Source organism: Ranitomeya variabilis, chromosome 1, assembly GCF_051348905.1.
Source record: "Ranitomeya variabilis isolate aRanVar5 chromosome 1, aRanVar5.hap1, whole genome shotgun sequence".
NCBI classification, from domain to species: domain Eukaryota; kingdom Metazoa; phylum Chordata; class Amphibia; order Anura; family Dendrobatidae; genus Ranitomeya; species Ranitomeya variabilis.
This window is the reverse complement of record NC_135232.1, coordinates 259,789,067-259,815,750: the sequence shown is the minus strand read 5'-3', so window position 1 is coordinate 259,815,750 and position 26,684 is coordinate 259,789,067. Positions and strand designations below refer to the sequence as shown.

Here is a 26,684-nt window from a genome sequence, read left to right as displayed (position 1 = left end):
GTCATATGTCGGTGACGTGTGTGTTCATGTCAGCTGCCGGCCTGTGAGTGGCTGGCGGCTGTTAACTTCTCCTGCATGGCAACAGACTTTAACTTATTGTGCGTCGCAGGACGTGTGATCAGTTACTGAAGCGGCCCAGTTTGCTCATCGGGCCCCAAACGCCAGTAAGGGCAGTAATGCCCTGATGGCGGCCCCGGCCAAGTGAATCTGTCATTGGTTACAGCAGAATAAAGTGAAGGTTCTGGAGTGGCCATCTCAGTCTCCTGACCTCAATATCATTTAGCCATTCTGGGGAGATCTCAAGCGCGCAGTTCATGCTGGACAGCCCAGGAATTTATAAAAGTGGAGGCTTTTTGCCAAGAATAGTGGGTAGCTTTGCCATCTGAGAAAATAAAGAACCTCATCCACAACTACCACAAAAGACTTCAAGCTGTCATTTATGTTAGAGGGGTCAATGCACGGTATTTAGAAATGGGGTATGTGAACTTTTGATCAGGGTCATTTGGATGTTTTGGGTTGTCATTATGATTTAGAAAGAGAAATCACAGTAGTTTGACAATAAATGGCTTCACCCAACCACTAATTATGAGTGGAGAAAAAAGTTTTGGTGTTATCATTCATATTCTCTGAAAAAAGGCCAGGAAAGCAAAAATTCTGCCGGGGTTATGTAAACTTTTGAGCACAGCTATACATTATGAGCTCAGAGCATGGGCGTACATAGAAGTCATGGGGCCCCATAGCAGAAGGTCTAATCCATTATCCTGATACAGTTGAACATGTGATGTAGTGTTATATAAAGGAAACTGTACAGTGTATATACAGGAGGTATATAGTTGTCTGGGTAAACCAATTATGATATGTTGAATTACAAAAGAGAAAAAGAAAGAAGTTAGCATTTTTCCCATTGTCTCCTAGTTACTAGTTCTGTTCTCATTAAATCCTCATCTGTAAAGAAAAAAAAATGTGTCCAAAGTATAAATAAAGTTTAGACTTTACAAATCACTTGCACAGAGTCATAGCTCACTTCTTCATCCAATTATTTTATGAAATTCTATGCTGAAAGCCCGCACCTCTTCTGCTCCATTGTTCCTATGATACCACTTTCTTCTCTTCTTTGCACTGGAAGTTTAGCCTTGTCATTAAGAAAGTGTGTTGAAGTAAGTTGTCATTTCTTCTCAACGACTGCTATGCAATTAGTTATATGGATTTCAATCAAAGTGTTGTCATGGAGAAAAATGAGTGGTAGATATGGAGCTGCCGGCTTCCAGCCTATAATGTTGACATTATTCATGTACATTGAAAAGCTTGTGCATTTTTATTTTACTTTCCTATTTATTCACATACATGTTTTCTGTTACAGGCTTGATCCTTGATAATATTGTGAAAGCGAGTAATCCAAATCTCGTCCTGGAATTGGGCACATATTGTGGCTACTCAGCTGTCCGCATTGCACGGATTTTAAAGCCTGGAGCTCGTTTATTTACTGTGGAATTTAATCCAGAATATGCCGCAGTAGCTAAACAGATTGTAGAATTTGCCGGTGTTAATGACAAGGTATTTCTATACATTTTATCTGAAAAATGTTAATTCTCCACACCATGTTCACTTTCTGAAGATGGCTATGCCATGTACATTAAAATGGCCACTTCTCTCAATACCATGTACATTAGTACAGTGCTTCTTTTTATTTTGCCAATGTTCAAATGAGAGACACAGACGAGAAGCTAGTCGTCATGTGACTGCCTGCCTCAGCAGGCAACAGAACGGAATCCTGTAAGTGTGCCCATTATACACTGTCAGGAATCAGCAATCTGCACTTACACAAAGTGACTGCAGTAATTTAGTTGAATCCTAAAAAATCCCTTAAAATAATGTCCAACACTTTGGCCTCAATACAACTGTCTTAATAAATGTGACCCACAGTCTGTAGACGTTGTTTCTACTGACAAAGAGAACTGATGCTTGACCACTGCACTCTGCCGATAGTTGACGAGAGTAATCAGTGGCCAGTTATAAAATAAAATAAAAAAGTCAACTATTTTTTGTTTCAGGTACAAATAATAGAGGGAAGTACACACAACATTATTCCTCAGTTGAAGAAGAAATATGAAATAGATACACTAGACTTTGTTTTTGTGGATCACTGGAAGGATAAATACACAGAAGATACAAAACTTTTGGAGGTAAGGGTGTATTTGAGTGTTGTATATTTACTAGCTGTTCATCTATGAATTGGTGGTAGGTTATTTTAAGTAATTTATTTTACCATTGGCATTCAAAAAGCATCTAGTCTTTTATAAATGTTAAACATAAATATGCCCCAGCACACCAATTAGTAAAAGTGTAATACATAATTGCACATATACACTGTGGTCATTAAACAAATATAACCTAGTTTTAAATCAAAGCGTAGAAACATTGCAGTAAGTAAATACTAATAGTACATGTAAAAAACATAGGGTACTTGACTTTTTTTTAATCAAAAAAGCATAAAAGCCATACCACTCGGACAAAGTGTACCCAATGAGGATGGTCTCTTTCTCTAGTAACTTGCCTCACTATGTGCCAACAGGCCTCAAAATAGACGAGGGTTGAGCAGGACCTGTGCCTGACTGTGTTTAAAACCTGCCTGTGGAAAGCCGAATAGGTGAGGTGCACAGCCCAAGGAGAAGGGCACACCCCTAAATTTACTGAGTATGAAATACTGAGGTAAAAACAAGGGTCAGCACACGTGGTTGTATAAGTATAATATGTAAGTGGCACATATACACTTTGCCATTAACAGCAAATATAACCTACAATTAAAAAAATCTGTCAAAACACTGCAGTAGGTATATAAACAGCAATACATGTAAAAAACAAACAAACATGATACTTAGTTGACTTTTTTAAATTAAAAAAGCGTAAGGCCACGTTCACACTTTGCGGGTTCCTCTGCGGGTTAATCCCGCAGCGGAATTGATAAATCTGCAGGGCAAAACCGCTGCGGTTATCCCTGCAGATTTATCGCGGTTTGTTCCGCAGTTTCCACTGCGGGATTACTCCTGTACTATTGATGCTGCATATGCAGCAATATGCAGCATCAATAGTAATGTAAAAAATAATAAAAATTGGCTATACTCACCCTCTGACGTCGCGATCTCCTCGGCGCTGCAGGCGGCTGTGCCGACAAGGACCTTCGTGACGTCACGGTCATGTGACCGCGGCGTCATCACGGTCATGTGACCGCGACGTCACCACAGGTCCTGCTCGGCACAGCAACTGAGACCGGACGCCGCTGGCAGCGCTGAGAGGTGAGTATAGCATTATTTTTTATTTTAATTTTTTTTTTTAAACCAAAATATGGTTCCCAGGGCCTGGAGGAGAGTCTCCTCTCCTCCACCCCGGGTACCATCAGCACATTATCTGCTTAACTTCCCGCAATGTGGGCACAGCCCCATGCGGGAAGTTAGCGGTTCAATGCATTCCTATGGGTGCAGAATCGCTGCGATTCTGCACCAAGAAGTGACATGCTCCTTCTTTTTTTCCGCAGAAAAGCCGCGCGGCTTTTTCCGCGGAAATCCGCAGCATGTGCACAGCGGGTTTTGTTTTCCATAGGGTAACATTGTACTTTACCCTGCATGAAAAACTGCTGTGGATCTGCAGTGTCAAATCCGCTGCGGATCCGCGGCAAAACCCGCAAAGTGTGAACATAGCCTAAAAGATTTCTCACTGTGACTAGGTGTTTGCAGTTAGGATAGTCCCTATCTCTAGTAACTCACCTTGGATCATGCCAGCACACCTCCAAATACTGTAGACAGGGGATGGGGCAGAACAAGACCTGTGTCTGACTGTGTTAGAAGAGATAGGAACCAACCTGATTGGGTACACCATGTTGTGGTGGGATGGCTTTTATACTTTTTTGAATAAAAAAATGTCACCTAAGTATGGTTTTTACATGTGTTACTATATATTAACTTACTGCAGTGTTTCTTTGCATTGTTTTTTCTATATTATATTTCTATAAATGGTGATAGATATGCTATCTTCCATTAATATTTCTGGAGGTAAGAAGTGACTACTCTAACTGTAATTAATAAATACAGCCCAAAATGGAAATCGTAGCAGTGACCCTCCCAAACCTGGTCAACACCATGTGGGGGAGCGAATGATAGAGAGATCACACCAGAAGAATAATAGGACACTCCAAATTCTGAATCATCATAACCAAGAAAAAAAAAGCTGGAGTATATATCCAAGATAATGTAAAAAGTATAAGTTTATTACATACTGCTAGGGTTGGCGGAACGCACCGAATATATATATTTATTAGATGAAGTTGGTGCGTTCGCAACCCGGGATCCACCGTGCAGGAAAGCACCTGCAGCTAGATATGGCGGTACAATTTAGTAATATAAACAGACTCTGTTACTTCACAGAGTCTGTTAGCAAGGATAACACTGTGCCCTGTTTGGCTCACAGAGGAACACAGCTACTTAGTAGAGCAGATGGTGGTCATGCAGTCAAATGCAAACACGCAGCTCCTCGCCGGAGGTGCCAGCATTCTAGGGGCTTATTTCAGCCGGGTCCCTGAATACACACACACCAAACTCCTCGCCGGAGGTGCCAGCATTCTAGGGGCTTATTTCAGCCGGGTCCCTGAATACACACACACACCAAACTCCTCGCCGGAGGTGCCAGCATTCTAGGGGCTTATTTCAGCCGGGTCCCTGAATACACACACAAACATGACCACACTGGCGCTGAGCTCGTACATAAATTGACACTAGCGCATGGCCGTGCGGTCATGCGCACCTCTTATAGCTGCAGCAAGTACAGGACCTTCCTAGAAGGACCAATGAGAGACTGCCACAGACGTTGAACACCTTCAGGACCTTCCTAGAGGACCAATAGGATTTGCTGCAGTACCTGAGCATGTGACCCTTGTTCTCCAATGAGAGATCTTACCCTGGGTATGCTCAGAAGAGGAAAAGTAGGACTTAGTCCCAAAGACGTCTGCTCGCTGCTGGCCACAATGGCAGAAGCTGGAAGGACAGCAGTAACCCTTCGCACAGTGTCAAACTGAGCATGACGCTGGGACCGACGCCTTCGCTGAGCAGGCTCCACTGTAGCAGGAGAAGAATGGGAGACCGCAGCGGAGATGGATCGAGATTCCCCCTGTGCAGAGGCAGGAACTCGACCCCTAACACATACTATATCAAAAACAATGAATGCAAAATACAATTATACAAAATTACATGTTCAGCAAGGAATGCAAGATAGAACCAAAGAGCAGTGTGACCTCCTAATACTGCTCCAAATATATTTAATAGTAAAGTGCTTTCAAGATAGATGGGGAAAGAAAGTAGGACAGGGTAAATAATTTAATCAAATATACTGGGAACTCATCATTATGAAAATTTCCCCGACCCGGAGTTTCTTACCCATATTGCAATATAGGAGTCCACACCGTGCTGCCTCAACGCGCGTTTTGCGACGGCTTCTTCAGGGGCGGTGTTGCAGTGTGTATCTGGCAGGATCTTATAGAACCCCCACTTACCCCTAATGCACAATTGATTGCGGTGCATGTGTCCCATCAGTCACGCCAGGAGCTGAATCGCTTCAGGCATCCACAGAGGTGATTCGGTTCACAACAACATCGCGGTGACGTTGAATCATTCAGCTGAGGCGATGAAAACTTAATCTCTGAACACTAATAAATACTCGGAGACCACCCGAGCGTGTTTGAGAAAACACTCGCTCATCACTAATTTTGACTATATCATCATTTTAGACATATTTTCCAACGCCAAACTAAATATATAAACGTGAACACTTATTGGATGAAGCATATCAGGTGATGTGCATTTGTTTAATGATGTAGGTTGTGGCCTAAGGATATTAATACTCTTTATCAAGGTGTGCAGAATTATTAGGCAGCTTTTTTTTACACTGTGTTCCAAATTATTATGCACAAAGAGTTTAGGAGTGATAAGGTTAGAATTTTTTTGTTTGTCATTTAAACTCATTGATGGTGATGTGTGTCAGCGCTCTTTATATCACTGAAAGCAATTGCAGATACCTGTGCAAATTAGTTTGGCAGGTGTGTCCAAATAAAGGCAAGACTACTTAAGAAGGTTGTTCCACATTATTAAGCAGCCTACATTTTTTGCCAAAATGGGAAAGAAAAAGGATGTGTCGGCTGCTGAGAAGCAACAAATTGTGGAGTATTTAGGTCAAGGCATGACTACAATCAACATTGCCAAGACACTTCATCGTGATCATCGCACAATCAAGAAGTATATAGCTGATTCCCAGCACACACGTGTGCGTGCTGATAAGGAAAAATTGAGGACTCTTTCCAACAGGCAATTGCGTAAGGTTAAAAGAGCAGCTGAAAAAATGCCTTGTCATAGCAGAAGACAAGTTTTTGAAGCTGCTGGTGCCTCCAACGTCCCCAGAACAACAAGATGCAGGGTCCTTCAGAGGTGCGTAAGCCATCCTATCGACCACCTCTATCCACTGCACACAAGCAGAAATGGCTCCAGTGGGCCAAACGATACATGAAGACTGACATCCAAACTGTTTTGTTCACCGATGAGTGCCGTGCAATGCTCGATGGTCCAGATGGATGGAGTGGAGGATGGCTGGTTGATGGACACCCCATGAAAACACGGCTAAGGCACCAACAAGGAGGAGGTGGAGTAATGTTTTGGGCTGGAATCATGGGGAGAGAGATTGTCGGCCCCTTTATTATCCCTGAAGGGGTAAAGATGAACTCCATAATCTATGTGGAGTTTCTAAAACACCACTTCCTGCCATGGTTCAAGAGGAAGAACCATGCTTTCTGCAGCAAGATCATTTTCATGCATGATAATGCACCGTATTATGCTGCAAAAAACACATCTGCATCTCTGGCTGCTATGGGCATAAAAAAGGACAAACTTATGGTGTGGCCATCATCTTCCCCTGACCTCAACCCCATTGAGAACCTCTGGAGCATCATCAAAAGGAGTGTCTACGATGGCGGGAGGCAGTTCACATCTAAGCAACAGCTCTGGGAGGGTATTCTGTCCACATGCAAAACAATTGAAGCAGAAACCATCCAAAAACTGACAAATTCAATGGACGAGAGAGTTCAGAAGCTTCTTTCGAACAAGGGGTCCTATGTGCAAATGTAACATCACCTAGAATAAAGTTTTCACTTGAAAACAGTTTGATTTCATTTTGTAATAAGCTGATAAGGCTTATAACTTCACAATTGACCATTTTTTTGTTCAAAATAAAAAAAAAAGGTTGAAAACTCTGCTGTGCATAATCATTTGGAACATGCATTTTGAGTGTTTTTTTTTTTTGTTTTTTTTTTAAATATACTGTTTTCATAGGCAGTTTGTTCCAAAACATTGCAATTATACTAGGATAGTAGATGACTGGAAAATAACAATGACTGCAATTCAGGTATGTAATTTAGAGAAAATATGAGGAAATATAATTTGCATAATAATTTGGAACACAGTGTATCTCAGACAAAATGGGCCAAAAAAGAGATTTAACTAATTCTGAAAAGGCCAAATGGTTAAAAATTTTACCAAAGGATGCAGCACACTTGAAATTGCTAAGATATTGGGGCATGATCACAGGTCCAGCAAAAGTTTTATTGAAAATAGTCAGCAGAGTCGCAAAAAACTGTGTTAAGAAAAAAGATGCATATTACGTGCTAAAGATTTGTGAAGAGTCACACATGAAGCAACCAGGACCCCATTATCCTCCAGTGCTGTCATATTCCAGAACTGCAACCTTCATGAAGAGCCCAAAATCAAAAGGTGTTCAGTTCTCAGAGACTGGTAAGGTAAGGAAGGCTAAAACCTGACCACCATTGAACAGAACACATAAGTTGAAATGTCAAGACCAAGAAATATCTGAAGACAGATTAGTCAAAGGTTTGTGGACTGATAAGATGAGTGACTCTTGATGGGCCAGATGGATGGGCCCGTGGTTGGATTATTAACAACATATACCTCAAATGCAACTCAGACGTCAGCAAGGTAGAGATTGGGTACTGTTATTATTATTTATTTATATAGCACCATTAATTCCATGGTGCTGTACAAGAGAAAGGGGTTACGTGCAGAGTTATAAATATCGTTTACAGTAACCGAATTTATAATGACAGACTGGTACAGAGGGAAGAGAACCCTGTCCTTGCGGACTTACATTCTATGGGATGTTATGTGCTGGTATTTTTAAAGATGAGCAAGTTGAACCTTTTTGGGTTGAAAATGGACTCAAAATCAACTCCAAAACCTAATGGCAGTTTTTAGAAGACACCTTCTTCCTGTCCCCCACCATGCAGGTTACCGACTTACTCACCACTCCAGGCCATGCAGTGAGTTTTATATTCCTAAAGAGGGCGCCTCATATACCAATTTCAAAAACCAAAATGAGGGGAGGAACTAAAATGCCTCCACATCATAATATACACCAATAGAGAGACAAATTGGAGGAGTAGTTTCCAATATACATTTATTTAATAGTTAAAAATAACCGCAATACAGAAATTCATTAGATCAATACTATACACAGAAGAGTACAACTCAGATGGAATAAACCATCTGTGGATAAATGTCAGCAGAAACAGAGAATAACGGGAGCAGAACCTCAGATCTGCCAGACCTGGGTGCAGCGTTCAATAGGCTATATCTTGAACCGGTTACAAAATATCAATACCTCAGATACACGTGATAAACTGGATAATGAGGTAGTCTATAGTATATTGTGCCATGAATGCTGCACCTATATTGCACCAGCCCTAAAGCCTAAAAGGCCCACTGGGCCTTCAGTCTAACCTTATCACCAATATGGACAAAAGGGCGATAGTGCATGTGAAATACCTGTGGTCATGTTGGTCCGAGAATCTGCCCCGCACTGTTACACTTCGACGCGCGTTTCTCCACGCCTGTGGCTTCGTCAGGAGCTCCTGACGAAGCCACAGGCGTGGAGAAACGCGCGTCGAGGTGTAACAGTGCGGGGCAGATTCTCGGACCAACATGACCACAGGTATTTCACATGCACTATCGCCCTTTTGTCCATATTGGTGATAAGGTTAGACTGAAGGCCCAGTGGGCCTTTTAGGCTTTAGGGCTGGTGCAATATAGGTGCAGTATTCATGGCACAATATACTATAGACTACCTCATTATCCAGTTTATCACGTGTATCTGAGGTATTGATATTTTGTAACCGGTTCAAGATATAGCCTATTGAACGCTGCACCCAGGTCTGGCAGATCTGAGGTTCTGCTCCCGTTATTCTCTGTTTCTGCTGACACATGCAGTGAGTTTTGTCCTCTGCTTGCTTATGCTGTTAGCCCCGTGCCCTCTGCTTGCTGTGTGCATACTTCCTGGCTGTGTGCTTAGGGTAGCCGCATGTGCCCTTCCTGATTCTTAGAGACAGTGCACGCACTCCTAATGTGTACCCAGCCTATTGCTAAGAGGCAACTGGTACTTAAGACACCTCCCCACTGGGAAGGTGCCTGAGCAACATTCTCTTTTTGTCTGTTGGCAATTACTGAGTTGCCAGGTCCTGTCCTGTTTCTGATCTTGCTTGTTTCCATTTCTGACATTCTGAGGGCTGTATACCCAGGCCAGAACCCTGATTCTGTGTTTGTATCTGACCTTTCCAGTTTCCTCCACCCTGGGGGCTGAGTACCCAGGTCTGAATCCTGAACCTGTACCTGTGTCTGTCCTTGTCTGAATTAGGACCTATCCCAGAACCTGTTTGTATCCAAGTCTGGATCTTTCCCTACCCTATTGTTTTTTGTCCCTGTTCCTATTCCTTTAATTTGCAGTGTCTGAACCTGCTTCTATCTCTTAAGACCTGAAGTTTCTGTACTGACACTTATCTAAAAAAAATGCAGTATCTGAACCAGCATCTATCTCTATTCTGTTCTCAGGCCATGTGCACACGTTGCGGATTTCTTGCAGAAAATTCCTGAAGAAAACCGGAAATTTTCTGCAAGAAATCCGCATTTTTTTTTTTGCGTTTTTTTTCCGTTTTTTTCGCGTTTTTTTAGCATTCTGCAAGCGTAATTAGCTTGCAGAATGCTAAAGTTTTCCCTGCGATCTGTAGCATCGCTTGGAAAACTGACTGACAGGTTGGTCACACTTGTCAAACATAGCGTTTGACAAGTGTGACCAACTTTTTACTATAGATGCTGCCTATGCAGCATCTATAGTAAAAGATAGAATGTTTAAAAATAATAAAAAAAATAAAAAAATGCTTATACTCACCCAGACATCTCACCGGCGTCCGTTCCGTATAGCTGGTCTGTGCGCACAGGACCTCCCGTGACGTCACGGTCACGTGAGCGGTCACATGACCGCTCACGACCAATCACAGGACAGTGACGTCATTCGGCGAGGTCCTTCAGCGCACACCAGGTACAGAAACCGAACGGCAGCGTGCGAGGAGGCGGCAAGACATCGAGGGTGAGTATAGGACTGTTTATTATTTTATTTCTTATTTTTTGACCACTTATATGGTGCCCAGTGCGTGGAGGAGAGTCTCCTCTCCTCCACCCTGGGTACCAACCGCATATAATCTGCTTACTTCCCGCATGGTGTGCACAGCCCCGTGCGGGAAGTAAGCAGATCAATGGACCCCTAGGTGTGCGGAATCCCTGCAATTCCGCATTTTTAATGAACATGTTGCTTTTTTTTCCGCTATGCGATTTTTTCGCGGAAAAAATCGCAACATTTGCACCAAAAATGCGGAATACCCTGTAAATAATAGGAGGCTTATGTAAGCGTTTTTTTTCGCGTTTTTATCACGTTTTTATAGCGAAAAAACGCGAAAAAAACGCTAACAATCCTGAACGTGTGCACATGGCCTCAACGTTGGTGATCTTTATGTACACTTGCTATTTCTTTGTATGTACCTGTGTGAATCTGGTCCTGTCTGTCCTGCTCGTACCTATCCTGGTATTGGTCTAGTGTGAACTCTATCCTGTTTTGTGTGCACTTGTCCTTATTATTGTCCTATGCTTGATCACATCTGTGGCTTCCTGCCTGACCATGCCTGCTGCTTCCTGCCTGACCGCATTTGCTGCTTCCTGCCTTTGGTCTGCGGCTTCCTGCCTGACCCTGTCTGCGGCTTCCTGCCTGACCTTGTCTGCGGCTTCCTGCCTGACCCCATCTGTGGCTTTCTACCTGACCCCGTCTGTGGCTTTCTACCTGACCCTGTCTGCGGTTTCATGCTTGATCGCATCAGCGGTTTCCTTGCTGTACTGCACCTGCGGCTCTGCACCTTTACCGCACCTGCAGCTCTACACCTGTTCCACACTTGCGGCTCTGCATCTCTTCCGCACCTGTGGCTCCTTGTCTGTCCAGTCTGGACTGGGTCCTATATGTTTCGGTATTTGATTGGTAGTTGTCTGTGTCGCAGCCCTTCCTGAAACTGCTCCTAGTATGAACTGGGACCTACCCATCCCTGTTTTCCTGTTGTGCCTTCCTGTGTCCTAGTCCTTACTGAAACTGTTCCTGTCCTTCCAGTCTGAACTGGGTCCTACCAGTTCCTTTATTCCAGTTGTACCTGCAGTCTGGGCTTGAGCGGTAGACAGTGGTGCAGGAAAAAGTCTACATCTTTCAGGAAAACAACGATTTTTATGTAAGACAATATTTAATCACATATCAAAGTACTCCACTGCTTGGGTAGCCAGTAAAGGCCTTAAAGATGAAAAGATAATAACATTGCCCCCTTCCACACCTGACCCAAACTGGAGAGATATAGTCCACATCTGACTTTTCAAAGTATATGTAAAAAAGGGGGAGAAGCCAGCGCTGCTTCAGGTCAGAATGCAAGACATAAAGTGCACATGCACATATTGATTTCTAACTGAGTTTCAAAAATAAGACATTTAGCAAACAATTGATCAATTCTTTGAGCTACCCCGCCACTTCACTGCATTCTCATAATGGGGCAGTCCTACTCTACATTTTTTATATTCGCTGTGCCATTACGGCCTCTAAAAAGCAAGACCACATTAAATGCAAGCGGTACCTGAAGCATTTCTGAATCACTCCCATGGCACCAGAGAGGACAGCACAGATAAAGGTTGACCAGGTCTGGACATAGACATTACAGGTCCAACCTCCAACCTGTCTCACCCTTCATCTGTGGTGCTGGTTAGGCAGGCAGAGTAGGACTGCCCTATTATGAGAATGCCGTGAAGTGGCGGGGTGGCTAAAAGAATTGATCAATTGTTTGCTAAATGTCTCATTTTTGAAACTCAGTTAGAAATCAATACTGTGCATGTGCACTTTATGTTTTGCGTTCTGACCACAAGCAGCGCTGGCTTCTCCCCTTTTTTTACTTTTTCAAAGTATATGTTCTGTGAAACACCTCAGAGTAAAACATACCTGGCTGCAGTTGCATAGCCTATGTCTATATTAATCTGTTCACCTGTTCCCTGTATAAACAGTATTATTATTACTTTACATTTATGAACATAAAAATTCTGCATGTTTTTACCCATTCTGCCAGCTTATCTTGACATTGCTGTAATGTTGTATAATCAGAGTTTTAGGGTACCGTCACACATTGAAATTTCCATCGCTACGACGTTACGATTCGTGACGTTCTAGCGATATCGTTACGATATCGCAGTGTCTGACACGCAGCAGCGATCAGGGATCCTGCTGAGAATCGTACGTCGTAGCAGATCGTATGGAACTTTCTTTCGTCGCTTGATCACCCGCTGACATCGCTGGATCGTTGTGTGTGACAGCGATCCAGCGATGTCTTCGCTTGTAACCAGGGTAAACATCGGGTAACTAAGCGCAGGGCCGCGCTTAGTAACCCGATGTTTACCCTGGTTACAAGCGTAAACGTAAAAAAACAAACAGTACATACTCACCCGTCGGTGTCCTTCAGGTCCCTTGCCGTCTGCTTCCTGCTCTGAGTGCCGGCCGGAAAGTGAGAGCAGATCACAGCGGTGCTGCGATCTGCTCTCACTGTACGGCTGCACTCAGAGCAGGAAGCAGACGGCAAGGGACCTGAAGGACACCGACGGGTGAGTATGTACTGTTTGTTTTTTTACGTTTACGCTGGTAACCAGGGTAAACATCGGGTTACTAAGCGAGGCCCTGCGCTTAGTTACCCGATGTTTACCCTGGTTACCCGGGGACTTCGGCATCGCTCCAGCGCCGTGATTGCAACGTGTGACCGCAGTCTACGACGCTGGAGCGATATTCATACGATCGCTGCGACGTCACGGATCGTGCCGTCGCAGCGATGAAAATTTCAATGTGTGACGGTACCCTAAGGTACAATGTTTTTTTTATCAGCAAAAACTACCACTTCCCTTTCAATCCCAAATACGTAGTAACAAAGAGAAATCTTAGAGGGGTTGTTGCCTTAGGCTACAATTGGGTAATGTGAGAAAATACAAACACCGTCCCTTAAATCCTCTTTTATTTGTAAAGGTTAAAACATGGCAGCAGGCTGAGAATGCAACTCAGATGACTGTATGCATCTGTAGGCATATATCATATCGAAGAACACTTTAATAAAAATAATTTCTGTTATATAGTGGCAATTCTCACAAGGCTATGTATTGTCATCTAGATTTGTATTCATTGAAGCTACAATTTAGCCACTCACATCTCACTCGTGTTGCTTTTCTATGGAAAAGCTGAGGCTGTCATTATGTGTTTTCTATATAATGGAATATAATGGAATACTATCCCTTTGTAGAGTCATACAGTATATCAACTACTGTATAGTGACCCATGGTGTAATTAAAGTCTGATAGCCCCCTGTACAAAATTTGGACCTGGGCCCCATCCTTCATTTTGTTCAGATGTATGAGCCCTTGCAGCATTCTAAATCCTATAAAGACACTTTCCCTCCCCATAAAGTAATATTGTCCCCCATCCTGTACTAATGTCATCCATCCTTGGCCCTTTACAGGTACAATGTCCTCCATATGGAGCACCTTCTGGTACTAATGTCCCCAATCCTGGGCCCCTTGCAGTAATAATGTCCCCCATCCTGGATCTCTTGCAGAAATAATGTCCTTCAGCCTGGTATAATGTCCCTCATCCTGGTACAATCTCACCATCCAGTCCCTTTCCAGTAATAATGTCTCCCATCCTGGGTCCATCCCAGTAATATTCCCTGTTCTTTCGCTGTTCTCTATTCGTCTCATCTTCCCCCACTCACATGATGTGCTGTTTCCTCTTCTAAAGCCGACACAGGGGCCATCAACTGCCTGACACTAATTGGTTGGTGGCGTGTATTGCAATGCAGAGATTTAGCGGAACTCTGCAATACATTTCCGCTGAATGTGCATATTTGGACGCACATCTAGCTGAAATAATCACTGGCATCGGCAGACCCCTTTCCCGCACGGCCCGTTTGGGGTCACACCCTCTGTGACCGTGATCGTTACAGACCTAATAATGAGTACATTGAGATACTGTTAGGGTACTGTCACACAGTGCAATTTTGATCGCTACGACGGTACGATTCGTGACGTTCTAGCGATATCGTTACGATATCGCAGTGTCTGACACGCAGCAGCGATCAGGGACCCTGCTGAGAATCGTACGTCGTAGCAGATCGTTTGAAACTTTCTTTCGTCGCTGGATCTCCCGCTGTCATCGCTGGATCGTTGTGTGTGACAGCGATCCAGCGATGCGTTCGCTGGTAACCAGGGTAAACATCGGGTTACTAAGCGCAGGGCCGCGCTTAGTAACCCGATGTTTACCGTGGTTACCAGCGTAAAAGTAAAAAAAAACAAACCGTACATACTCACCATCTGATGTCTGTCAGGTCCCTTGCAGTCTGCTTCCCGCTCTGACTGTGAGCGCTAGCCGGAAAGTGAGAGCAGATCACAGCGGTGACGTCACCGCTGCACTCTGCTCTCACTGTACGGCTGCACTCAGTCAGAGCGGGAAGCAGACTGCAAGGGACCTGACAGACATCAGATGGTGAGTATGTACAGTTTGTTTTTTTTAACTTTTACGCTGGTAACCAGGGTAAACATCGGGTTACTAAGCGCGGCCCTGCGCTTAGTAACCCGATGTTTACCCTGGTTACCAGCGAACCTCGGCATCGCTCCAGCGCCGTGATTGCAAAGTGTGACCGCGGTCTACGACGCTGGAGCGATACTCATACGACGCTGCGACGTCACGGATCGTGCAGAAAATTGCACGGTGTGACAGTACCTTTAGGCATGTGTTGTACCTAATCATTTTATGGCTGTTAATAGGATTTGAATGCCAATTGCTCCCTCACTGGGTGCCTAAAATATACACTTTTCAGTATAGAAATTGTACAACCAAGAAGGCAAATTCATGAAGTTAGGGAAATCAAACAATTTAAAAATGTTAAGAAAAATTTCAAACCATTACTATGTATTCAGCATTGCGTATGAACGCCATAGGCTACTTTCACACTAGCGTAGTTTGCAATACGTTGCAATGCATCGTTCAGGAGAAAAAACGCATCCTGCAAAGTTGTCTGCAGGATGTGCTTTTTCCCCATAGACTAACATTACCGACGCATTGCGACTAGTGTTGAGCGATACCGTCCGATACTTGAAAGTATCGGTATCGGATAGTATCGGCCGATACCCGAAAAATATCGGATATCGCAGATACCGATACCCGATACCAATACAAGTCAATGGGACACCAAGTATCGGAAGGTATCCTGATGGTTCCCAGGGTCTGAAGGAGAGGAAACTCCCCTTCAGGCCCTGGGATCCATATTAATGTGTAAAATAAAGAATTAAAATAAAAAATATTGACATACTCACCCTCTGACGCGCCCTGGTAGTAATCGGCATCTTCCGTTCCTAAGAATGGCGCTTGAAAGACCTTTAGATGATGTCACGGCTTGTGATTGGTCGCTGAGCGGTCACGTGACCGCACGCGACCAATCACAAGCCGTGACGTCATCTAAGGTCTTTCAAGCGCCATTCTTAGGAACGGAAGATGCCGGTTACATCGGTAAGGTCCAGGCTGCGTTGGAGAGGTGAGTATATCAATATTTTTCATTTTAATTCTTTATTTTACACATTAATATGGTTCCGATACCGATTCCCGATACCACAAAAGTATCGGATCTCGGTATCGGAATTCCGATACCGCAAGTATCGGCCGATACCCGATACTTGCGGTATCGGAATGCTCAACACTAATTGCGACGTATTGCCACACGTCGCAACCGTCGTGCGACGGTTGCGTCGTGTTTTGGCGGGCCGCCGCCATAAAAGAACCTTACATGTAACTTTTTTTGTGCGTCGAGTCTGTCATTTTCGACCGCACATGCGCGGCCGAAACTCCGCCCCCTCCTCCCCGAACCTTGCAATGGGGCAGCGGAAGCATCGTAAGACTGCTTCCGCTGCCCACGTCGGGCATTTATTTCACAGCATGCGTCGGTACGTTGGCACGACGTACTGCGACGGGCCCATACCGACGCTAGTGTGAAAGCAGCCATATGCAGAAATAAACACGGTGCTACTAGCCAAAGTATAATACAAAGTGCCACTTTGGTAAACAATTTAGCTGTTGGTGTTTTTTTTTCTTCTAAGACAACAGAAGGTTTAATGTTGCAGGTTCGCTCACAACAAGTGTTTTTTTCTTTCTGCAGAAGTGCAACCTGCTAAAAAAGGGCTCTGTTGTTCTCGCCGACAATGTCATCGTTCCAGGTGCCCCAGATTTCCTGGAATATGTCCGTACCTGTGGAAGATATGACTGCACACACTATCCTTCATTTCTGGAGTACATGAATGAGAAAGATGCACTGGAAAAGGCAGTATTCAGAGGATAGATGCGATAGTCCTTTTACAGGGCTTGTTCCTGCACTGACAACAAAGATGTAACAAAGTACCTTCCAACAGTACAGTGCTGGGGTAACAGGGTCCTAAATCACAAGAATATAGACTGATCTTCACAATAGTGACTAACTTGAATGCAATGCCACACATATAAAAATCCATATAAAAGGTTTAAATACATTTACATATATTACTTATGTTATATAGCTCAGATCTGCATTCATAATTATGTAACCTTCAGAGATGAAATCTCCCACTAGCTCTTGCCGTTTCAATGTCTACAACAGGCTAAATTAGTTATCTAATATATAAAGCTGAGTGAGTGTGTGTGTGTGTGTGTGTGTGTGTGTGTGTGTGTGTGTGTGTGTGTGTGTGTGTGTGTATGTATGTATGTACTGTATGTGTGTATGTCCGGAATTGGCATCTGCACCGTCGCAGCTACAGCCACAAAATTTTGCACAGTCACACGTCTGGACCCTGAGAGGGTCATAGGCTATGTTGTGAGGCGAAATCTTAACCCCACGCGTTCCAAATCACCAATTTTGCCCCTATCTATATAATGGGGAAAAAGTGAAAGGAAAAGTGTTGGAGGCAAATTGACAGCTGCCAGATGTGAACAAGGGGGACTTAAAGAATGAGAGCGATGGCTCCAAAGAGTATATACCGTACAGTTGCTAAGGTGGGGCCCCGACATGAGACACTCACCACACACGGGGATATGAACACACACACAAAATGCACCACACATACACCAACCTCGCCACATAAAAGTTGAAACACAAAAGTCGCCACTCAAAACTCGCCACGCGCAAAATTCGCCACATGCAAAAATCTCCACATGCAAAACTAGGCTCATGCAAAACTCACCTCATGGAAAACTCGACACACGCAAAACATGCACAAAAGTTGCAACACATGCAAAAGTTGCCTCACAAAACTTGCACATACTCAAAACGCACCACACATAAAACTCGCCATGCGCAAAACTTGCTGCACACAACTTGCTACACTAACCTGTCACATGCAACTCGACACAAAAAGTTGCTACACGCATGTCGCCACACAAAACTCATCTCCCAAAAGTCGCTACATGCATGTCGCCACACGCAACTCAACACACACATCTTGACACATGAAACTCGCCCTAAAACACACACAAGTCTGGTATTATCCTTCAAAAATAAAAATCTGATTAATAAGCAGACAAACTACAAGAGCAACAACTGTACCATATAGGAAATACTGCAGCTGTCAGTCACATGACCTGTCTATTATATGTATGTGTGAGCTAATATATACTGCCAGGGGGGAGGGCTTCCTGTTGGCTGGGGATGTATCAGGCTGCCAATTTAGCTTACAAATACCGAGGTAAAAATACTGAGCAAATAACTTGTGAACGAGGTCTAATACAGGAGGAGATTACACACAGATATATACTATATACAGGAGGAGATGACACACAGGTATATACTATATACAGGAGGAGATGACATACAGGTATATACTATATACAGGAGGAGATGACACACACATATACACTCACTGGCCACTTTATTAGGTACACCTGTCCAACTTCTTGTTAACACTTAATTTCTAATCAGCCAATCACATGGCGGCAACTCAGTGCATTTAGGCATGTAGACATGGTCAAGACAATCTCCTGCAGTTCAAACCGAGCATCAGTATGGGGAAGAAAGGTGATTTGAGTGCCTTTGAACGTGGCATGGTTGTTGGTGCCAGAAGGGCTGGTCTGAGTATTTCAGAAACTGCTGATCTACTGGGATTTTCACACACAACCATCTCTAGGGTTTACAGAGAATGGTCCGAAAAAGAAAAAAAATCCAGTGAGCGGCAGTTCTGTGGGCGGAAATGCCTTGTTGATGCCAGAGGTCAGAGGAGAATGGGCAGACTGGTTCGAGCTGATAGAAAGGCAACAGTGACTCAAATCGCCACCCGTTACAACCAAGGTAGGCCTAAGAGCATCTCTGAACGCACAGTGCGTCGAACTTTGAGGCAGATGGGCTACAGCAGCAGAAGACCACACCGGGTACCACTCCTTTCAGCTAAGAACAGGAAACTGAGGCTACAATTTGTACAAGCTCATCGAAATTGGACAGTAGAAGATTGGAAAAACGTTGCTTGGTCTGATGAGTCTCGATTTCTGCTGCGACATTCGGATGGTAGGGTCAGAATTTGGCGTAAACAACATGAAAGCATGGATCCATCCTGCCTTGTATGGAGCATCTTTGGGATGTGCAGCCGACAAATCTGCGGCAACTGTGTGATGCCATCATGTCAATATGGACCAAAATCTCTGAGGAATGCTTCCAGCACCTTGTTGAATCTATGCCACGAAGAATTGAGGCAGTTCTGAAGGCAAAAGGGGGTCCAACCCGTTACTAGCATGGTGTACCTAATAAAGTGGCCGGTGAGTGTATACTATATATAGGGAAGATGACACACAGGTATATACTATATACAGGAGGAGATGACATACAGGTATATACTATATAAAAGAGGAGATGACACAGGTATATACAGGAGGAGATAACACACAGCAGGTATATACTATATACAGGGGAGATGACATACAGGTAAATACTATATACAGGAGATGACATACAGGTAAATACTATATATAGGAGGAGATGACATACAGGTATATACTATATAAAAGAGGTGATGACACATAGGTATATACAGGAAGAGATGACATACAGCAGGTATATACTATATACAGGGGAGATGACATACAGTACAGGTATATACTATATACAGGGGAGATGACATACAGGTATATACTATATACAGGAGATGACATGCAGGTGTATACTATATATAAGGGAGATGACAAACATGTATATACTGAGGGGAAAATGAGAGATGTGAGGTGAAAATGAAAAGGTGTGAGTGCAAAATGAGAGGAGCGAGGGAAAATAGTGATCGGAAAATGACATGTGAGGTCGAAATGACAAGTGTTAGGGGGAATGAGAGGAGTGAGGGGGGAATGAGAGGAGTGAGGGAAAATAAGGAGTGAGGTGGAAAATGAGAGGTGTGAGGGAGAAAATGAGAGATGTGAGGGGGAAAATGAGAAGAGTGATGGGAAAATAAGAGAAGTGAAGTGCTATAACTAACCACAGATATTTACTATGCCCAGGCAACGCTGGGCTCTTCAGCTAGTAAAATATAAAGGTAAAGAAACACCATCTCCATCACTGACTTTTGCCAGTTGTGGGATATGCAAGGGTTGAATATGGGTTTGCCGCCTTCTTCTGAATACACAAACTGTTGCTGAACGCCCATTGCTACTTCTTAAATTGTTTGGGATTGTGCTAATGCCATGTTGATATTAGGATATGTTGTCATATGTAATGCAGTGTTTTGTACTTTACCATGTGTTTATATGTATGCTGTGACTATTGTCTGACAGATTAAGTAAAGAGATGCAAGTGTAATGCGAGGAAATGGTGTTGCGCGCATCAATGCATTTTGTAGGAGAAATGCTGTGGGTCTAATATGAATAGACAGCGGGCCATTGGATAACAGGAGTCATGAATTTGTATAAATAGGTAATACACTGAGCTACTACATGAAGGACAGAATAATTGAGAGTGTGGCATTACAAGTCTGCCCATACCCCCTTGAAGAATTAGTTGTGTTTTTTTTTTTTATCTCAGAAGCAAAATGTCTGCAAAATAGGTTGCTAGCAAGTAGAAGGATGAGTAACACTTGCCAAATGGTGTGCACGCCAGGAAACTAGTTAGGGCTACAGAGGAACATGTAAGACAATCCATTGTGCACTGCAGTTGTTGCAGTCTGCCCCAGGAGAAAGAAAAAAACATCCTGGATAAGAGAGCCACCATTACAGACATAAGGACTGCCACCACAGAGGGGAGGAAAAAGGCTTATTCCTATGATTGAAGAGTGAATCTACTGGCAGGGCGAAGATGGTAGCCATTATAGTAGGAAGATTAGATGCATGGAGGCTTATTCCGACTGTGAAGTTGGCTAAATAAGTATCATCTTACTACAGAATTACTACATCAGAGATAGACAGATACAAGTGCATGTGTGTGTGAGGAATTGTGATGTGAAAACTGATTGACTAGGCCGCAAGTGTGCATGATGCCAGACAAGAGCTACTACAGTGTACCACTGCGAGGAGAGGTGACTATGAAAAATGGCTGGGACCAACACCATAAATGTGTTCTGTGCAGGACTTTCAAGAAGAGAAAAAGATTGTGTCTGTGTGAAGAAATTGCTGCCGATATGTTTGCCAGCAGAGTGTCGCAAGTGCAAACAAAGTGTCGTCAGTGTTCGCTCGTTCATGTAAACCAACTTTCCATTTATGTTCAAGCCTGTTACCTCTTCAAGAGCTATTTTAATGATCATGCTGAATGCCTCGTAGTGAGTTAAATTCAATTGAACTGTTGCTGGTGTCCGTCTTTCACTATCCCTAAGTGGTAAATTACGGTATGCCTCTCCAACGACGGTCAGTGTATCCATAAGAATTAGGTAGTGAAAATTAGACATAATTTTATAAATATTCCCCAATATGTTTCTTCCGCACCCTTTATCACCAGAAATATTGGGTGCCAACCTATAACCAGCATAAACCACCACTGGAATTTCTATTAACTCCTTTACCAGCCTAGAATATCAGAGATTTGTTATTACTCCTAAATGGCTATCGGAGCAATACGGATTTAACAAGGGATTTTGCATCCCTTGTAAACCATTTGAAAACCATTCGTATGAGGCCGGGGTCACACATGCGTGTTTTACGGACGTAAGAGCGCAGAAACTACGTCCGTAAAACTCGCATTACATACGGCACAATGATTCTCAATGGGGCTGCTCCTATCAGCCGTATATTACGGATCCGTAATATACGGCTTTCTACGGCCGTACAAAATCGCAGCATGCTGCAAACTAAAACCAAAACAATTCAGTAGAGGACACCAAGAACCAAATGAAATATCAAGACGTGGACATATCAGAATAAACTTTTATTATATTATATATGACGATGGTTACAAAGTATATTAAAATTTGCATAAATCCATAAATATAAAATATTATGTAAACATAAATATTTAAAAACAACAAAACATGCGCTGCGTTTGTCAGGGTATTGCGCAAAAAAAAATCGCCAATGAAAGTCTATAGGGGCGAGAAAAATACGGATTCCACACGGACCAGCAGTGTGACTTGCGAGAAATACGCAGCGGTGTTAGTGAAAAGTCGGTAATTCAATTGCCGGCTTTTCATTTCTCCTGCACAAACCCGACAGGATATGAGACATGGTTTACATACAGTAAACCATCTCATATCCCCTTTTTTTTTTGCATATTCCACACTACTAATGTTAGTAGTGTGTATGTGCAAAATTTCAGCGCTGTAGCTGCTGAAATAAAGGGTTAAATGGCGGAAAAAATTGGCGTGGGCTCCCGCGCAATTTTCTCCGCCAGAATGGTAAAGCCAGTGACTGAGGGCAGATATTAATAGCCAGGAGAGGGTCCATGGTTATTGGCCCCCCATGGCTAAAAACATCTGCCGCCAGCCACCCCAGAAAAGGCACATCTGGAAGATGCGCCTATTCTGGCACTTGGCCACTCTCTTCCCACTCCCTGTAGCAGTGGGATATGGGGTAATGAAGGGTTAATGCCACCTTGCTATTGTAAGGTGACATTAAGCCAGATTAATAATGGAGAGGCGTCAATTATGACACCTATCCATTATTAATCCAATTGTTTGAAAGGGTTAAAAAACACACACACACACACACACACACATGATTTAAAAGTATTTTAATGAAATAAACACAGCGGTTAGTTTAATAATTTATTGCTCTCTCAATCCACTTGCAGGCCCTCGCTTGGCAAAATAATAAACGCACAAGATACATACCTTCTGATGTCCGATCACGTCCCACGAGGTAATCCATCTGAAGGGGTTAACTAATATTACAGGCAGGAGCTGCGATAAACCACTCGCTCGTGCCTGTAATCCCCGGGTGCTGAAAGGAAAGCTGGATCTGTACTTACATTGAGTCGCGGTGATGCGCCCCTGCTGGATGTTCTCATGAACTGCAGCCTGGGAACTTTTTCCCACGCTCCAGGTCATATGAGGACATCCACCAGGGGGCGCATCACCGCGACTGAAGGAAATGTAGGTCAATGACCTACATTTCATTCATTCGCCGGGGATTTACAAGCACGAGCACACAGCTGCATTAGCAGGGCTCCTGCCTGTAAAATAATTAACCCCTTCAGATGGATTACTTCGTGGGACGTGACGTTTCATCTGAAGGTATGTATCTTGTGCGTTTATTATTTTGCCAAGCGAGGGCCTGCAAATGGATTGAGAGAGCAATCAATTATTAAACCAACCGCTGTGTTTATTTAATTAAAATACTTTTAAATCATGTGTGTGTGTGTGTGTGTTTTTTAACCCTTTCAAACAATTGGATTAATAATGGATAGGTGTCATAATTGACGCCTCTCCATTATTAATCTGGCTTAATGTCACCTTACAATAGCAAGGTGGCATTAACCCTTCATTACCCCATATCCCACCGCTACAGGGAGTGAGAAGAGAGTGGCCAAGTGCCAGAATAGGCGCATCTTCCAGATGTGCCTTTTCTGGGGTGGCTGGGGGCAGATGTTTTTAGCCACGGGGGGGCCAATAACCATGGACCCTCTCCTGGCTATTAATATCTGCCCTCAGTCACTGGCTTTACCACTCTGGCGGAGAAAATTGCGCGGGAGCCCACGCCAATTTTTTCCGCCATTTAACCCTTTATTTCAGCAGCTACAGCGCTGAAATTTTGCACATACACACTAATAACATTAGTAGTGTGGAATATGCAAAAAAAAAGGGGATATGAGATGGTTTACTATATGTAAACCATGTCTCATATCCTGTCGGGTTTGTGCAGGAGAAATGAAAAGCCGGCAATTGAATTACCGGCTTTTCACAGATATCGCGCTGAATGAAATCTAAATACAGAATATATATATGTGTCTCAATAACATATATATATATATATATATATATATATATATATATATATATATATATATATATATATATATATATATATATATATATATATATATATATATATACTGTATATATGTTTTCCCGAACATTTGAGAACATTGAGAACATAAATCCATTAGATGTCGGTTTTTCAAGCCTGCGCGAAAATCTCGCAGTACGGATGCCATACGGAGGATGCCATGCGCAAAATATGCTGACACACCCTGACTACCGATCAATATTTTGGGAACATTTCTCCGTATTACGGCCGTAGTACGGACGTATAATACGTGGCGTATTGTCTTACGCCAAGTGTGACCCCAGCCTAAGTGTTAATGCAGAAAGTTAACAAACTGAGCAGTGTTGGCTGTTTTACATGCACCAAAACCGTTTTCCTCTATAAACCCTTTTTACCTTTGTGCTATTTTAATTTGGAGCAAACTGAACAAAATATATTATCCTGTTGTATGATACGTAATAAATTTGACAAAATTTGTGACATACTTACAGCACAATATCTCATGCTATTGAACATTTATGCCAGTATTTTGAAGCAAGCATAATGTCATCTTTAGTACATTTTGTGCATCTGTTAAGGATAAATGTATTTGTGCTGGAATTAAAATTGCCTGAATCTTCATCTAAAGTTTGTGAATACCATGAAATTTATCTTAGGAAGATTTCCTAATAGAGTTTGGTGAAATCCATGTGCCTGGTGCGGAACACTTAAACATTTGAATATAAGAAAGGGCTTTTCAATCAGAAAATGATTGCAAGAAATCGTCCATTTGTGAATATGTAATAGAGTGCAGGGTAGAGTATGTCACCACGGAACAGACAGACCAACTGTTGAGGGGAATTTATTAACAGGAGTAAGATTCTTCTCGCAGGGAGTAAACAGGGGGTTAACAGAGATAAAGCAAACAGTAAACAGTTAAGCGGAATCGAAATGGTTAACGAGTGTTCTTGTAACTCATCAATCCAGGGAGGTCCTGACTGGAGGGTCCTTATTCCAATGTGGGTACAGTCACCAGCAGCGCTTGAGATCCTGAAGTCTCTCCTCTGTCTCCTGGGAACTGGAGACTTCGGGGTTAAGCCTTTGCAGTCTTTTCTCCCAGTGAAGCTGGAAGCAGGAAGTAACTCAGCCACTCTGCTGGGAGTCTGTGTATATTAGGCTGGCAGTCTTTCTGCAGTAGCAATGCTACACACACACTGAGCAGTTTACTTGTCACACTCAGGGATCCTGGCTTGTCACTGCAGTCACCGGGGCTGCGTGCTCAGGTCACTGTAAGGGGATACGTCTTCTCTGATTACGGAGGCTTCCAAGTCCACACTCTCACATCCAGCCTTCATTACGGCTGGTATCTCAGCCTCAGTGCCCTCACAGGGAGCACTCTCTTTAGGGGAGAGCGGCGCTGCAGCCTGCTATCTCTCTGGCGTGCTGTCCCCTCTGTCTCGCATGCTCTGCTCTCCCGCTCTTTTTCTGACCACACCCCTCTCTTCCTCTCTGCCCCCAGCAGTCACATGGTCCCTTCTGTCCAGGGCAGAAAGTCTTCCCCCCGACAACCCAGCTGTCTGACTAAGTGGTTCCAGATAAGGAGCAGGGAAAGCAACCTCCTTACAAATACATCTGAAAATACACCCACAAACATCTTTTATAAAATGCCATTACAATAAGCCATAATGTGAAACAAAAAGTAAGATTGTGCAAAACTAACTTTGGGTACTTTCACATGAACGCTGAAATTATCAGGCCAGCTACATACTGAAACTGTGGATGTAACTGTCTGTGTGCAGTTCCATTCACTCATCCACATAATAGATAGGTGCAGCAGCTGCATATCATTAATGGGATTCTCCTCTCTTGAACTGAGAAGACAGTGTCATGGTTCTCAATGGCAAGAGAAAGTAGTAAAGCATACAAAAAGGACTAGCTCTTGGAAGATGGGAACTCGAGCTGACCGTGAGCTAAACCTACCGCACAACTAACAGTGGCCGGGTAGCGTGCCTACGTTTTATCCCTAGACGCCCAGCGCCAGCCGGAGAACTGACTGACCCTAGCAGAGGAAAATACAGACCTGGCTTACCTCTAGAGAAATTTTCCCCAAAAGGCAGACAGTAGCCCCCACATATATTGTCGGTGATTTCAGAGGAAATTGACATACGAAGTATGAAGATAGGTTTAGCAAATTGAGGTCCGCTTACTAGATAGTAGGAAGACAGAAAAGGGAACTTCACAGTCAGCTGAAAACCCTTTCAAAACACCATCTTGAAATTACTTTAAGACTCTAATATCAACTCATGACACCAGAGTGGCAATTTCAGCTCACAAGAGCTTCCAGCCTCAGAAATAAACAATCACAGAGAACTGGAACAAAAATGCAAAACAAACTTAGGACTACAAGTCCAACTTAGCTGATAGTAGTCTAGGAGCAGGAACATGCAACAGAAAGGCTTCTGGTAACATTGTTGGCCGGCATAGAAATGACTGAGGAGCAAGGTTAAATAGAAAACTCCCACATCCTGATGGAAACAGGTGAACAGAGGAGATGAAGCACACAAGTTCAGTACCACCAGTGACCACCGGGGGAGCCCAGAAACCAAATTCACAACAGTACCCCCCCCTCAAGGAGGGGGCACCGAACCCTCACCAGAACCACCAGGGCGATCAGGATGAGCCCTATGAAAGGCACGGACCAAATTGGAGGCATGAACATCAGAGGCTGTCACCCAAGAATTATCCTCCTGACCGTAGCCCTTCCACTTGACCAGATACTGAAGTCTCCGTCTGGAAACACGGGAGTCCAAGATCTTCTCGAC

General features: G+C 43.4%; 2 protein-coding genes across 4 annotated transcripts in view; one reads left to right on the top strand and one right to left on the bottom strand.

The window, feature by feature from the left end:
* Window positions 1-21,346, top strand: part of LOC143813489 (catechol O-methyltransferase-like) — a 49,261-nt gene extending 27,915 nt beyond the window's left edge. For 2 of the 3 annotated variants that reach the window (XM_077293388.1, XM_077293389.1), the window contains exons 3-5: window positions 1,361-1,554; window positions 2,052-2,183; window positions 16,634-21,346. In XM_077293388.1, the coding sequence (XP_077149503.1) occupies window positions 1,361-1,554; window positions 2,052-2,183; window positions 16,634-16,813 (506 nt within the window). In that variant the 3' untranslated portion in view covers window positions 16,814-21,346. The remainder of the gene's footprint in view (window positions 1-1,360; window positions 1,555-2,051; window positions 2,184-16,633) is intronic. The other variant, XR_013223609.1, reaches the window with a different exon arrangement.
* GNB1L (G protein subunit beta 1 like) overlaps window positions 1-26,684 on the bottom strand; it is a 716,249-nt gene that overhangs the window by 618,453 nt on the left and 71,112 nt on the right. The window lies entirely within an intron of this gene.